The sequence below is a fragment of the Hippichthys cyanospilos genome, chromosome 12 (assembly GCF_059441005.1).
Source record: "Hippichthys cyanospilos isolate Australia breed blue-spotted pipefish chromosome 12, RoL_Hcya_1.0, whole genome shotgun sequence".
NCBI classification, from domain to species: domain Eukaryota; kingdom Metazoa; phylum Chordata; class Actinopteri; order Syngnathiformes; family Syngnathidae; genus Hippichthys; species Hippichthys cyanospilos.
Window position 1 is genome coordinate 11,413,105 of NC_142380.1, and position 15,067 is coordinate 11,428,171.

Sequence of the window (15,067 nt, forward strand, 5' to 3'; positions counted from 1 at the left end):
TGCTCATCTATTAGACAAGAGATATGAAAATAATTACAGACGAAAAAAATGCAAAATAATGGTAACAAAAAAAAAACGATTTAAAATGACAGTATATGGTGTCAAACGTGTGTGCGCGTGCGCTGTGAAACGAAGGAAGTTGGGCTCGGCTCTTCCACAGGAGCCTGCCCCCCCTCCCCCGAGGAGAGCACTTTTTCCTCAAGAGTCATCACCAGCATACGCCGCCGCTGTTCAAGGTGAGGGAACGCAACTCAACCTGTCCTCTTCCTGTAGAATAACATAATAAAACTTCGTCCATCCTCAAAGGTATGTCATTAACCCTCTGCGAAGATTATAGCGGTGACGACATTTTGTGCTTGTGTGGTTTTTTTTTGGGCGAACGATTGTTGAAAAGACAAAGCTACACTGACTAACTTGACCTGCTTGCAAACGTCTAATGTGTTACAAATGGCATTGACAAGCTTTTTCTGCTTTGTCTGGGAGCGAATGTACTTTCAAGTGCGAGTTGAGGGAGTTTAAATCGGCGTTAATGGCTAACAAGTCAACACAGTAGCAAGCAGGTAGCCGAGTCACCTGTCGACCTCGCTCAGACTCGACACCTGTTGTCGCCTCACCCAAAATTGTTGATTTCAAGTGACAATATACTGACTTGCCGTATTTTGCTAGAAATTGTCGTATTTGTTCATTCGGCTGCTTTTATAGTCGAAACAGTGGTGATTGAAAACACGTTTTCTTTGATTAATATACTCATCTCGTGCAAGTTTCATCTGGCATGGTGCGCGCGGATTGATACACAAGGGAGCGAGATAAAGTAGTGCGTCATTCTTGTGCGGTTGACATGACGTCACAGCGGATTGAAAAAGGCGTCACGTTTTTTATTTACCTTAAAGCATTCGTTCGGCATTGTAGTTCAAGTGGCCAAAATGCATCAATCTGGATACACAAAAATTGGGAAAGAGACATATTTTTAAATTGATCAACAATCGAGTTACAGAAATACTTTGTAAAAAAAAAAAAAAAAAAGTTATATATATATATATATATATATATATATATATATATATATATATATATATATATATATACATACATACATACATACATTTGAACAGTAGTGTGTAAACTTTATATATCCACTGAATCTTTGGCAGCAAGTAGATGGAATATTGAGCATTTGACTCCCGTTTCCTATTTACTGCCACTTTCTAGCTGTTAATGCGAAATCTGTTTGCTGGTGGATGGACACGTTGTATGGGACAAACAGAACCCGCAGCTGTTTGTGTTGGGTTGTGCGCAGGTGTGTATGTTGATTTATGTTGTGTGTGAGTGTGTGTGTGTGCGTGTGTGTATGTTGAAGATGGTGCAGTGTTTGCTGTGCGCTCTGCGGAGCAGGCTACCTGGCAGACTCGCTGGTCTAGTTCATTTTGCTGTAATGTTGGGGAATGACTTGAATTTCATGCTGCCTTCCACTGACTCTTTTGAGGTGTGGCCCTCCCCTCACAGCACGTCAGTGTTGGGGGTTGGTTTTCAAGTGATTTCCATGCTGCTGCAAAATTCATACATACAGTACATATGCTTACTCGCTGTTATAACATTTTAGGAATGCATGTCCTAATCAATGGCTTTCTTCATTTGAGAAGCAATATACTAATTTTGGGGAGCAAATTTTTGGCAGTTCACACGGACCTCAAACAAGTGTTTTCTTGCGAGATCTTGGGGCTGCAACAAATGCTTGAACATAATCAGTTGATTAATCAAAGAGTCAGATGTCTAAAACCCTGCTTACATTTCCGTCCCTTTATTTAAAAACAGCATAGTTTAAAAGGTTGATATTGCCGGAATTAAATGTTTTTTTATGATGTGGTTGCTGGTTTGGTTTGGGGTGTAAAAATAGCCAAAATGTTGATCATTCTTTTCCAAAGTAACTCAAGTACTGTTTTTGCAAATGTTTTGTTTTTTCAATTCAACAAAATGATATTCAGTTTGCTTTCACTGGGGATGCACGATAATTTGTGGGCGGTTAACTGAAATCAAGTGAATGCCTTTCACACAAGCCTAAAGAAATCTGAGAATACTTACAGTCAACAGGTTGGAATTCAGAACATTTGGACAATTTTAATTCTCAAAGCTGTTTAACCCTAACCCGAAGATCAAAAATGATCATCGATTAAGTTGGTAATCAATGAGTTATCGATTGATCTGTGATCTCTACTCACTATATGTTTATGTGTATATGTTTATATTTATCTATGTAAATTAATGCCAGCTGGGATTGGCTCATGCACACCTTTGACTGACTGTGAGGATAACTTAAAGAGAAGTTAATGGGATGGGTGTGATTTTTGCCTGCGAATGTCTTTTCTAACATTAACAAATTCTTAAAACTTGCTGAACTGATGTCTCGGTGCAATTTTGGCCAGTTTTAGCAGCTTTCGAGCCCCTGCACCCCCAACCTGTAGGAGTTAGTCACAGTAAGCGAAAATCTACAGTAAATGTGTAAAGTGGGAAATAAACGGCAGTGGCGTGTCAGATTTCGAATGACTGTTGATTTCTTAGCGCTCCGACCAGCCCGGAAATCTTCCTACATGCTCTAAAATCGTCAACCCTGCCAAAAGTGAGACATCTACCAGTTGGTTTCCATGTCACCTGGATTGTCGGCAGAGGCTTGTTTTTCCAGTGTGCGCTTCAAATGTCTGCCATGTGCTCGTTATGAAGACATTAAGATGTGCGTGCCGCACCCTCGCCAGCTATGAGCAGATGAAAGCCGACCGGAGATCCGCCGTCACATCTGGGTCGTGACGGCGTTTCCCACAGTGCGCTTCTAATGTTTGCCGGGGAGCTGGTCAGACCTGAGCTCCTGGCAGGTTCCGTCGCCGCCGTGTTGTTTGCTTCAAACGCTGTGTTCTTGTCTCCTTTTTGCAGGGAGCAACTGTGTCAACACACAAACTCTACTCAAAATCATTCCCGCTTTTGTTTTCCCTCTGAGTTTGAGCGACCGCTCCAGGCAGATGGCCCACTCGCTCTGAGATAACCTTTGTTAACCTCTGAGCCCATTTTATACCACATTGCTAAGCAACACCGAGGAAACGAAACTGCACAATGCCAAGCTGTCAGTTTACAGCCTGTATACTATAACTGTAAATTTACTCTACATTCAAAATATTTCATCACACAGCTAGTGATGTCTAAATCGCTGCCAGTGAAAGTGAGTGCACTCGTAAACGAAATACAAGGACACGTATATAATCTCTCATATAAATTCAAAGTTTAACACCTGCTTTAGAATCCTACAAGATCTGTTTATGGTCTATGGTGTAGGCAACTACCAGTAGTTTTATCTTGTGTTCATGTCTCTTCTTGGGGTCTTGCTGCTCTCTTTTTCCCATTTAATCCACCCATCCATACATTATCTATAGCTGCTTATCCTCACTAGGGTTGCTGGCTTGCTGGTGCCTTGCCCAGCTGTCTTCAGGCAATAAGCAGGGAACACCCCGAACTGGTTGCCAGCCGATTTCAGGGCACACAGGGGCAAACACCCAATCACGCACCTAAACTCATCTAAGGACAATTTGGAGAGTCGAACAAACCTGTCATGCATGTTTTTGGAGTGTGGGAGGAAGCCAGAGTGCCCGGATGGAACCCACGCAGGCTCGGTGAGAATTTGCTAACTCCACACAAGGAGACTGAAGCCAGCTGGAATTGAACTCAGGACTCTGGACTGTGAGGCGGATGTGCTACTGTGCTATTGGCCTGGACTGTTTGCTTACGCAAACCATATTATCAGCCTCTGTGATGTTTTAAGTGATGGTGCCGCCCCTTCTCCATATGTGTTAATTTCAAACCTGACTTTCACTTGACAAATAGCAACCTACTCAGGAATCAAAAGTATCCCTCTAAAGAATTGGCTTGATATGTGGTTTACTAGAAAATAACCTAGAAATTAAGCCTTTTTTGAGAGGGTAGGGATATATTGGATTTTTGTGCTATTGTTTTGCTATTGTTTTTTCTTCTTTGTGCTCAGCGCTCCTGATGGCATCGCTGGTTTTCTCCCGGCTCCAGGCATGACCGTCACTTCCACTCAAGACAAAACTCAGCCCGGTTCATCCACGTACAAGGACGCTACAACAAGCTTCAGGTGCGCTGATGGCAGCAACGCCGATCATCTGCTTTCTCCTTACACTTGACGTGCTTTTCACATCCCGCACAAGTAGCTGAAGAAACTAACATTAGTTTGTCCCGGCAAGTCCTGAATTCTTGAGGGACAAAATTAGAAAGATCTTCCTTTTGAACAGAGAATTCTTTCCACCCTAACCATTTTCACCCCCTACAACTAGATCCGGCCCGGCACGGATGGATGAGCTGGATGGCCAGCGGGGGAGGCTCGTTGCGGAGGATGCCACTTCCTTGGCTGAGTCCATTAATCTGGAAGGTCAGATCCTCTTTGCCACTGAGAACACCAAGTGTTGTTTTTCGCAATAGGAAAAATTGTGTGGAAAACAGGACTCATTTTTATTATCTGGTGCATGACTAAGCAATTTAAATTTTATTTCATTTTTTAAAATAAATTTACATTATTTCATTTATTTACTAATGTGTTTTTTTATTCCATTTACTTTTTCAAATAATTATATTTAATTCATTTTGGGGGTTTATCTCATTTGAATACAATTTATTTGATGATAGATATTTTTAAAATACATTTTATTTATATTAATTCATTAATTAATTTACATTTGTTTAGTAAATCTAATTGGAAACTTGCTTCACTATTTTGTATCATTTCAACATTTTCGACAAAGATTATTTGCTATTTTCTCAATGGTTTTCGCTTTGTTGCTCTACTTTAATTCTTAATTTTGTCATTTCCCTTATGATGGTTTCACAATTTTATAATCATTTTAACGTTTATATTAATTCATTTTTTTCATTTGTAACAATATATTGTCTTTATGGATGACTGTTATATTTATTCAACTTTTTTAACTTGTCTTTAAAATGGGTTTGAGTGTATATATATGAGTATATATAATATATGCTTCCTCCTGAGATACTTTTTCGAATGATTTTTTTTTTTTTTTTATTTATTTTTTTTATTTACCCCATATGTATATCCTCCAGATGGCCATTACTCTGTCCTGCGAGGCGGACTGGAGTGCGACAGCCAGAGTTTGGAGGCCGAATCTTGGAGTGCGGCAGCCAACCCAGACTATCTGAAAACTCTGGATCGCGAGACCATCAAACGACAGGATGTCATTTACGGTTCGCCTAACACTATACCACCTTGCGTCTCAACAGGGAATACACATATAATGGATGTGCTGTTCCAGATGCAGTGACCACAGTGTCATTTATCTTTTCGTCACTTATGATGATTGCAAATTTAATGAGAGTGACAGTGAATGTAATGACAGTCATTATGTCAAATGTTTTGTTCAACCCTCACAGCCTTGTATTACATAAATTGTAATATCGCAGTTGCGTGTTATGTTAAATGCCCCAAGGTTAAGTGCCAGGGTATTTCGGTCCATGTGACACAAGACGTTTTCATTCATGTATTCGTGTGTCTTTAAATGGATGTCTGACCATCTGGTAATTTTTTCAAAATGTTTGGGGAGGAAATACAATTTGATTCATTCCCTTTTTTTTTTTTTTTTTTTATGTAGTCAGAATCTTATAAGCATGGTCTTTTTTTTTCAAGATGATGCTTTCAAAGAAATAGGAAAAAAGTACTTTTACAAAATGTATGGAAAAGAATATTTTTTGAAAAAGTTCTTGACAACAAATTTTTTTCAAGAGAAGAATTGTTCTGACAGACAAATTCAGAGCTCCTGACCGCCCCTAAACTGTGGCAATTTCATACTAAAATGTCGCACCTGTGCAACCAATCTAAACACAGTCCTCAAGGGCCAGTATCCTGCACGTTTTCTAGGTTTCTCTGCTCGACATACCGGATTCAAATGATCAGCTCATCAGCAAGCTCAGCAGAAGCCTGATAATGATCCTGATCATTTGAGTCAGGTGTCTTGGGGAAAGAAACCTGGAAAACATGCAGGACAGCAGCCCTCGAGGAGAGAGTGAGGACACCCCCTGACGTAGTGGGTATTTACTTTGTGGCTTTAGTGTTTGAGGCGTATATTTTCTACTTGCATCCCTTAAATCCCTAGTTAGACCATCAAAATCTGAAACAAAGGTTTATTTTCACATTCCTTGTGGCACTAATATGCTCCTAAGCGAAGCAAATTCAATACCAGTTTTTGCATCTGAACATAAATCAAAATGCCATATTAGTCCTCATATTTCAGTGAATTTGATTTTTGTTGTTGTTGTTTTTGTTGTTTTTTTCCAGAGCTGATGCAGACAGAGATGCACCATGTGCGCACATTGAAGATCCTCCGGCACGTCTATATGCACGAGCTGCGGCAGTTGCTGGACGACGACAAAATGGGCACGCTATTCCCCGGTGTGGACGCCCTGCTCACGCTGCACCAACACTTCCTTGACTGCCTCAAGGTGCGTCAAAGCCAGAGTCAAGAAGGAGGCAGTCCCAACGGCTACCAGATCACAGAGCTGGGAGACATACTCATCTCTCAGGTACAACAGACACTGAAGTAGAGGAATGGATTGATATTGTTTATGTATATACTGGTAAATATAAATTTCAACATTTTTTAATTGTCATTTATGTGTGAAATGTATGTCATGTGAAAAAGAAAAGTTTGTCACTGAATAATATTTGAGTGATTCAGATATATAGTAAGTTACTCATATTAAGATGAAATTTTTTTTTATGCAGGTATCTGTAGAAGAAAGGTCAATGGATGTTTGTTTTGTTTTTGTTTTTTTCTTTATTTTTGTGTTTTCTTCTCAGTAATGTTTTTAATTTTTATTTACTGCCGTCAACACAATAAGGAAAACTCACATTTTGGGCGCCAGTCTGGGGATTTACAGATCTTGTTCTCAGTTTTGGTAATATAAATCTCCCCTGTCAAATGTTCCAACTCAGTCTGTAACGTTTCCTCGTTAGATAACTATCATAATCATCATGTTCTATTTTATTTATATTTATTCATTGGCTTTACATTGGCTTGAAATTGATTTTATATGGGGTAAAACATCTTGTTTTTATCTACAGGAAAATCTGATGTAAAAATTAACGTACTTCTTTACTTAGCTGGTAACAGGATAAACAAAATATTGTATGCACAGATGGCTAATATTTGTGTTTTATCCGTTTTTGTATGTTTTTGTAAGTTTTCTGGGTTGGTGGGTGAAAAAATGAAGGAGTGGTACAGCATTTTCTGCAGCCATCACACCGAAGCTGTGAGCTTATACAAGGAGCAGCTGCAGAGCAATAAGAAGATTCAAAGTCTCATGAAGGTATGTGAGACGCTAGTTCACGGCCCAGTGCTAAAACCTGAGATGCAGGCAAGTGTTGGTTTTCTGATATATCCGGAGTGGAAGCCAACATAGCTATTGTTTTACTGCTGAATATAATGGAAAGTAAATACAAGTTTAAGGGGGGTATATTATGGAAATAATCTTACTTATTCATCAAATTTGAAACGGAACACAAAGTAAATCAGTGATATGATATGTCTATTTCTGAAAATGGATCGCTGAGTGAGCAGTCAGGAATTTTTATGGATTATGCACCTAATTAATCTTCTACTACCCACGTTCAGTTTAGGGCAATGTGCACTAACACCAAGACATTATTCAGCAATGTTGTAACTGCCATAAAGACTTTCAGATTATGCCATGCAACTGGGCTCGCTGAAGTGTAACTAATGTTGGGGGATATTTTTAATAGAATATGCAATAATCACTGAAATTTAACATGAATGAGTATTATTCCTGACATAACTGCCACAACGTGGCTCATGGTGACCTGATCGAACCACGAAACAAAAACACTAAAGTTCGGATCCTGATCCTTGGGCTATTTTGATGAAATAAAATGTATTTAAAATGAAGCTAGGTGGGACATAATACAGAAGTTTAAAGCGTTATTGGCTTTATACAATTTTATTATTGGTAAGTAGGTCTTCTACTTTGAAACATGTCAAGTCAAGACCTATGCCGACTTGGAATTTTTCCCTACAATTTAATGTGTGCGTCTTCCACCAGAAAATTGGTCAGCTGACCTTGGTGAGGAGGTTGAGCATTCCCGAGTGTTTCCTACTGGTGACACAACGCATCACAAAGTACCCCGTCCTGGTGGAGCGACTCATACAGAACAGTGAAGGTAAACAATGTTAGGAAATAAGCTCCGATTTTTAACTGACTTGTACATGTAAAAAAAAATACAAATCAATATATGGGGCTCCTTTCAGTTGACACTGAGGAGCACGAATCTTTGCTCCGGGGCTTGGCGGCCATCAAGGACACCATCTCGCGTGTGAACGACAATGTCAGGGAGTACGAGAAGGCCTCCCGGCTTCGTGAGATCTGCGTGAGATTGGAGCCGAAGTCGGTGGGCCGTCTGAAAGACGGCCAGTTTATCCGAAGGGAGGATCTAATCCAGGGCGATCGAACGCTGCTTTACGAAGGCCCGGTCACCTGGAAGTCTTCTGGCAGACAGAAAGGTTCAATCAGCCATCTCTATTTCAATTTAAACTTTGCATTGTGCCATTAGGTTGCAGATGTTTTTGCAAAACCATTTTCACGTGTGAAACGTATGTTTTAGGCGTCCTCTATATAACTTTTAAAATGTTTAATTCCACCTCCTATTTACGTATATATATCATTTTGTTTTCTGTTTGCACTTTTTGTGTTCATATATGTTTTTTAAAAAATTGCTTTATTCAGTTAAAATTGTTTTTGTGTGGAATGGTTATTTTAAGACATGAAAAAAAAATGTTTTTAGATTTTTGCTTCTCGTGGATGGACATGTGGAACTGTAATGTAACTTGGCAAAGAATGGGGGTTCTAGCAATTAAAATGTCGCTGTATGACCTAAAGAAAAATCGCTCGCAGGTGCAGCCATTTTTCATTAATAACAATAATAATAATGACAACAAATATTTATTTTTGAAGGCAGTATTTGGCTCCTTAAAACGTGTGAATTAATGTTTGAAAATGTTCAGAGATCATATAACAAAATATTTGTTCACTGGGTGGGCAGCCATCCCAGGAACAACAATTTGTATACGTGCGATTGGAAAGTAAATTTTCCGTCAAATGCCCCCTTTACATATTAAATGTGCAAGAGGAGTTACGAGGAAAAGACGGACACGGACACAATAGTCATTCACATGAACATTTTTGGAAATTGCTGCCAAGATTCCTTCAGGCACCATGAGCCTGAGATTTCTTTAAGTAAATGGCAAAGGACCTCTTGAATTTCCTTTCTGAACATTGCCATCAGAATTGTTTTGAGAAAAGTCCTTATAGATGGATAACGTGAGCATGCATGACACTAAAGATGTTACTGGTGTGTTAACGTGTCATGCCTTAGGTGGCTAATGCAAACTACTGTGATGCGGCTTCTACGGTTTCACTTGGCCACTCAATAGGGCTCTTTGGTCCAACCGGTCTTGCTACATATTCGAATATCACTGCTTAAGTGTCAACGATTGACTATCAGTACTAACAGCTCAGCTGGTCTTAATTGAAAATGTATTTGCTTATTTATCCAGACATCCACGCTGTGCTGCTGTCAGACATCCTCCTGCTGTTACAAGACAAAGATCAGAAGTTTGTTTTTGCTGCTGTAGTGAGTGATGCGTAGGGAAAAAAAATGCATCTCATTAAGTTAGCTTGAACAAAAACCCACTGACCCGCTATGTTTTCACGTAGGATAATAAGCCGCCAGTGATAAGCCTTCAAAATCTGATTCTGAGGGAGGTTGCCCATGCAGACAAAGCCATGTTCCTCATCTGCGCGTGCACCTCCACGCCGCAAGAAGTGTACGAGATGTACGAGCTACACACTGGCTCCAAGGAGGAGCGTGTCGCCTGGATGGGTCGCATACGGGACGCAATCAACCGGTGAGAATGCTGGTTGTTGTAGTGCTTAGAAATAAAGTAGTGCTTATAGAAAGGCGTCCCCTCAAATAAACATGTTACTTGAAGTATTCTTTTGGCACTCCCTGCACGTGAGTAAATAATAACACTATTTGAAGAAATGTGGCAAAAGTATGACATTCCTGTTCTTAAAATTGATTTATTGGTTTCAAAATAGCAACTAATACGTGAAAATATCGTTGTGGTTCAGGTACTCAGAAGAGGATAAACATTTCCAGGAGCTAATGAGCAGAGTGCAAGAATATCAAGGTAAGCATCTAGATGTTTAATGTTTTAGTGCCATTTAATGATGCAGTTTTTTTTTTTTTTTTTTTAAATGGGTAGAGCGTTTGAAGGTGAGGGACGAGCACATAAATCAGTGCCTGTCCGATAAGCTGCACATTTTCAGCGCCATGCACCAGGAACTGACGGGTCAAGAGAGCCCTCCAAAAGGGCTTTTGCTGCGAGGAGACCCCACTGATCTCCAGCAGGGAGAGACACTGCTCAAAGGAGCCATCCAAGAAGGTAGCAGCAAATTCAAAATATGTATGTCTTTTGACTTTACTTATATGGTTCCTTTTTGTTTGAATTACTTCTATTTACAGTGGAAAGCCTTCAGAATCTACTTGTCCATACAAAAATAGACCCCAGTAACATCCCGGGGGTTGATCACGTGATACCGTGGCGGTCACACAAGAGAGTTGAGGCCTCGTCAGTGATTGGCATGAACCCATCTGGAAACACTCAAAAAAGTAAGATGCACCGGGCACACTGCATTGATAAATCCATGTAACTTGCTAACATTGCAGTCTGAGGTGGGTTTCAAATGATAATGCGTTCAGGATTTACTGTATGGTCAATAAACAATTGTTTATGGCCAATAAACAATTGAGATGGTGCTTTCAGCTAAACTAATATTCAGCTGTGTCAAAAAAAAATAAGCATTGACTTCAAATCATTTTATTGTTGCAACATTAGTTTCGGCATTTGCGTCTACGGGCACGCTTACATTGCCTCGCAGTCTTGTTCCGTTTCCGCTCCACCCCCTTAACCCCATAACCGCCACAGTATGTTACTAGATATACAATGTGAAAATGCCTTTAAAAGTAGCGTAGTAGTATTCATCATTTTGGACAGCCATGATCTATGTAACCTAACCATTAAAGTCAGGGGTAGAGGGTTATACTTGCGTTTTTGTCAAATTCACCCAAATTGAAGTTTAAAAAAAGGGAGGGGTCGACTTATACGGTAAGCAAGATCGACTGGTACTCAGAGAAATACGGTAGTTTTTCAGGGCAACGGTATTAGAGGAAACAAACTTGTTTTATGTTACTAAGCATTTTGCATTTGTTTGCAGAATGGGGAAGGGGCGCAGCAATGGTAGGGAAAAAAAACGCATGGTTTTTCAACCATCATAAACTGACCTCAACTCTATAAAGAGCCTATAGACTAGAGCATCTTTAAAAGGAAGGTTGGACACAAATTCTATGGATAAGGAAGTTGCTGAGGCGATCTGGATGTGCTCGGTGGAGTGTGATAGAATCTGCAGCGGTGGGGAGATGAAACAAAAACGGTTTTGGTGCTATACAGTTTGTGAACCTTTGGATTACACAAAAGGAAGAGCTGTAATACACATGTGTTGAACAAAATAATGTTCACACAAAGCGGGGGCTTTCAATCCTGGTCCTCGTTGGCTGGTGTCTTCAATGTTTTGTCTCCCAGTGCAACACATCTGAATCAAATGATCAGAATCATTAACCAGTTTCTTTTTTTTTAATTAACGGTGATTGTGATGGTTTTATTGAGAAAAGGGAAACCTAAATTATGCATGTAGAAATTTATAAAGGGAGGTGAGGTTCACTGTAATCTTTCATTGCACCCTAATTAGATCACACGTCTTCTGAGGGAGATGCGGATGATGGGCTTAGCAGCGGCGGCATTGAGGCGAACGATGTTCAGCTCCAACCGCAGTTGTACCACTCTGAGAGCCGTGAGCACCCTGTGAGTGACATCAAACCGTAGGTCCACCTCTGATGCATCGTCTCAAACTTTTTTGCTGTCACATAAAGGCCAACAACAACACATGGACGCCCACATGGTCTTCGCCCACTAGCGACTTCCAAGCGGAGGTGACACTTTTTATCGTACTTGTGGTCCTGTGTATCATGAATGTACAAAATAACGCCTAACTTAGGAGCCTGACTGAATTTCTTGCTTTGAAATGGGAGTCACCCCTGCACTGTTGCTGCCCTGTTTGTCTTCTGATATCCATTGCTGTAAGGGTAATGACTACAACACCATAGATGCTAGGTTTGTTAGCCTGTCTGTGGGGTTTGCAGCTTAAGATAGCATGTGTTTGTAAATTATATGGTTAGTTTAAATACGTAAGTCTGTAAGTCTCTGTTTTAGTTTGTTTTACAGTAAACTTCAAACAAGAAGCGTTCACCAATTCCATTATGAAGTTCAGTGCCTCTCTGAAGCGCTTTAAAAAAATGTTTACTCGCTCCTTTCACTACTTAAATTGCTATCATTTCCTCTGCAGGTGTCTGACCGTGTCATTTTGTTAGCCCAGAGGTTGTATACATTACAAGTAAGTAGTGAGCTGTATTTCCCCCCACTACCTCACAAACCATGTGCGTAACGATGCTTCCTTTTAAACTTTTGTCCACCCAGGCCATCGTGGCCCAGCAGGACAGTCAGATTGAGCTCCAGCACATCCTCCGGTCGCACGGCGGCAGACAGTCGCGGCCCTCCAGCAGTGCTTTGCTGGAACAAGAGAAGCAGCGCAATCTGGAGAAGCACAAGGAAGACCTGGCCAACCTGCACAAGCTGCAGGCGCAGCACCGCGAGGCGCAGCAACGCTGGGAGAAGGAGCGAGAGCGCCAGGGCGCCTACATGGAGGCGTTGGAGGCCGAGCTGAAGCAGCGGGAGGATGAGTGCGTTCGGCGCGAAGAGAAGCTCAGCGAGGAGAAAGCCGAGTACGACAGGCAGTGGGAGAACTATCAGCAGGGTCTGGAGCGCCTCAGGGAGACCACCAAAGCCGTGGAGAGGGAAAAAGAAATACTCGGTCTGGAGAAAGAACGTCTGGAGGACAAGTTGAAAAAGTACTTGGAGGCCGTGAACCCGGGGAACGCGAACTATGACGATTCGGTGAGTTGGCCCATTATTACATATTGTGTCTAGTAGTAAAGACAACATTAGAATGTGGAAAAGACTTTTGTGTTCTGAGAAGAATGATGACATTGCATTGATTGGCCAGTGTTTACTTGCTCACTGCCGGCTGCCCAGGGTTTCCCAGCCTTTGTTGAACTAAAGCACATATAAGTATGTATTTTACAACAGAATTGCAAAGCACCCCAACAAACTAAAAGTGATGAGCAAGTGTTCTCGATTTACCCACAAATACTAAGTTGTGTGAATGGCAGCGGCTGTATGCACACTTAAATTTGCACCTGCTGCCATCTAGAGGAAGCACAAGTAATTGTCATTTCTGGTGTGCATATGAGTATAGGAATAAAACTTGCCGCGTGTTGTCCGTCGATCATCGAGTCATCTCTTTTACAAAAGTGTCCTGATCATGACAGGCAGTATGTACTGCCCGTGTTTACGATCTGTATGAAATGTCTCCACCCAGTACGTCAACCTGTCCAGCTACCAGTCGTTCAGGGGCAGCCTCGCCAATGGCCCCAAAGGCGGCGGCCCGCGTCCGCACATCCTGCTGGCCAGCGCTCGCGACACCAGCAAGGAGACGCCGCCCAAAGTCCCGCCGCGCAAGGAGAGCATGCGCGTCCCTTTGGCGCCCAAGTCCGAGCTGCCCGTGCACCTGGTCAGCACCACCAATCAGGTCCACAAGGTGGCCGGCGTGGTGCAGCAGATTCCCACCAAGCTGGCCACTCTCTCCAAGGCCAAGGACAGGGGCTTCCGTATGAAAGCGTCGCATCAGCGGGCCCACAGCGCAGGTGATCGTCATCGTTCTCTTCATTGTGACGTGAACTGCAACCATCATTTATCTCTCTCATCCCTATCTGTTCATATGTCTGTGTACATACGGTACAAATTTGACATCTCTGCTGCTTGCAGCCTCCATCGACGTAAGCCAACTCGTGCCCATCAGGGTGACGAGTAAGGAAGGAGAGGGTCCGAGAGCCGCCTCCCACTCAGGTACAAGCATCATAAGATGGTTTGTAATGCACCTAACCCCTCCCTTAAAAATGACCTGTCAAGGTCATAGCGCAGTTTAGCTTCTTGAAATTTGACCTGAAAGGCCACTGTTTAAAAGTGGCACAGGATCTTCCCCAAGCCCAGATCTCATTTCCTTTTCCAATGTATTTTACTCAGATGACTCGACTGGACATGCTAACATAAAGCCCTCGCGAAGCAATGTGGAGGCCCCGCCCCCAAGCCCACCCCCTTTCCCCAAGGGAATACTGGAGAAGCCAAAGGAGAAGGTGATATTCCTCTAATTTGCGCCATTCCGGTCCAAGGACTGGAAAGACTGGAAGTACTTATAGCAAATTGTTTTTATCAAAACAGTTTTGCATGAGATTTAAAAACAAAAAACAGTAAAAAGCAGGAGCCATTTTGCACAGCGGAGAAAATATGTTACCTGTCATTGATGTTCTTACATTGCCAAAGATTTTTTTTTTTTTAAGTGCAAAAGAATACGATGTTTTATGTCCTTTTTTTGTTCATGGTGCATGGAAAGTACTGTAGAAAAGAGTCCAGAACAAGCACTGCTTTTTGAATTCAAACAAAAACTGCGGCAATGTGGAAATATTTGCGCCCCAGCTAAGTCTCTGGAATACCGTAATTAAAAAAAGGGTTTCAGTTTTATTGGTATTTATGGTTCTTATTTTATAGTTGATTTTATTATTTTTTTCAAGTTAAAATGCATTTTTAATAAAACAAAGATATAAATAGATTTTATTTGTTAGAAAAACAATCAAATAAAGAAATCATATTGGAGATGCTATGCCTTTTTTCTCTTCCAACCTCAAAAACACCCCCCCAAAAAAAATAAATCAAACAACAAATAGTTTCCTGACAAACACCTCAAGTAGGAG

At 41.3% G+C, this 15,067-nt stretch overlaps 1 protein-coding gene across 2 annotated transcripts; it reads left to right on the plus strand.

The window, feature by feature from the left end:
• The first annotated feature begins 172 nt into the window (after positions 1–172).
• On the plus strand, positions 173–14,969 carry LOC148414843 (rho guanine nucleotide exchange factor 18-like). Of its 2 annotated transcripts, none has more exons than XM_088430208.1 (20): positions 173–236; positions 4,022–4,135; positions 4,335–4,429; positions 5,119–5,259; positions 6,347–6,591; positions 7,252–7,377; positions 8,128–8,245; positions 8,334–8,585; positions 9,639–9,715; positions 9,799–9,989; positions 10,216–10,274; positions 10,350–10,529; positions 10,610–10,756; positions 11,893–12,005; positions 12,074–12,133; positions 12,547–12,594; positions 12,678–13,154; positions 13,639–13,963; positions 14,085–14,165; positions 14,343–14,969. In XM_088430208.1, exons 2-20 carry the CDS (start codon positions 4,062–4,064, stop codon positions 14,465–14,467), a joined length of 2,934 nt encoding a protein of 977 aa, XP_088286334.1. In that variant the 5' UTR covers positions 173–236; positions 4,022–4,061; the 3' UTR covers positions 14,468–14,969. The 2 variants fall into 2 exon arrangements, with proteins under 2 accessions (XP_088286334.1, XP_088286333.1); XM_088430207.1 differs by having other exon boundaries at positions 210–306.
• The last annotated feature ends 98 nt before the right edge of the window (positions 14,970–15,067 follow it).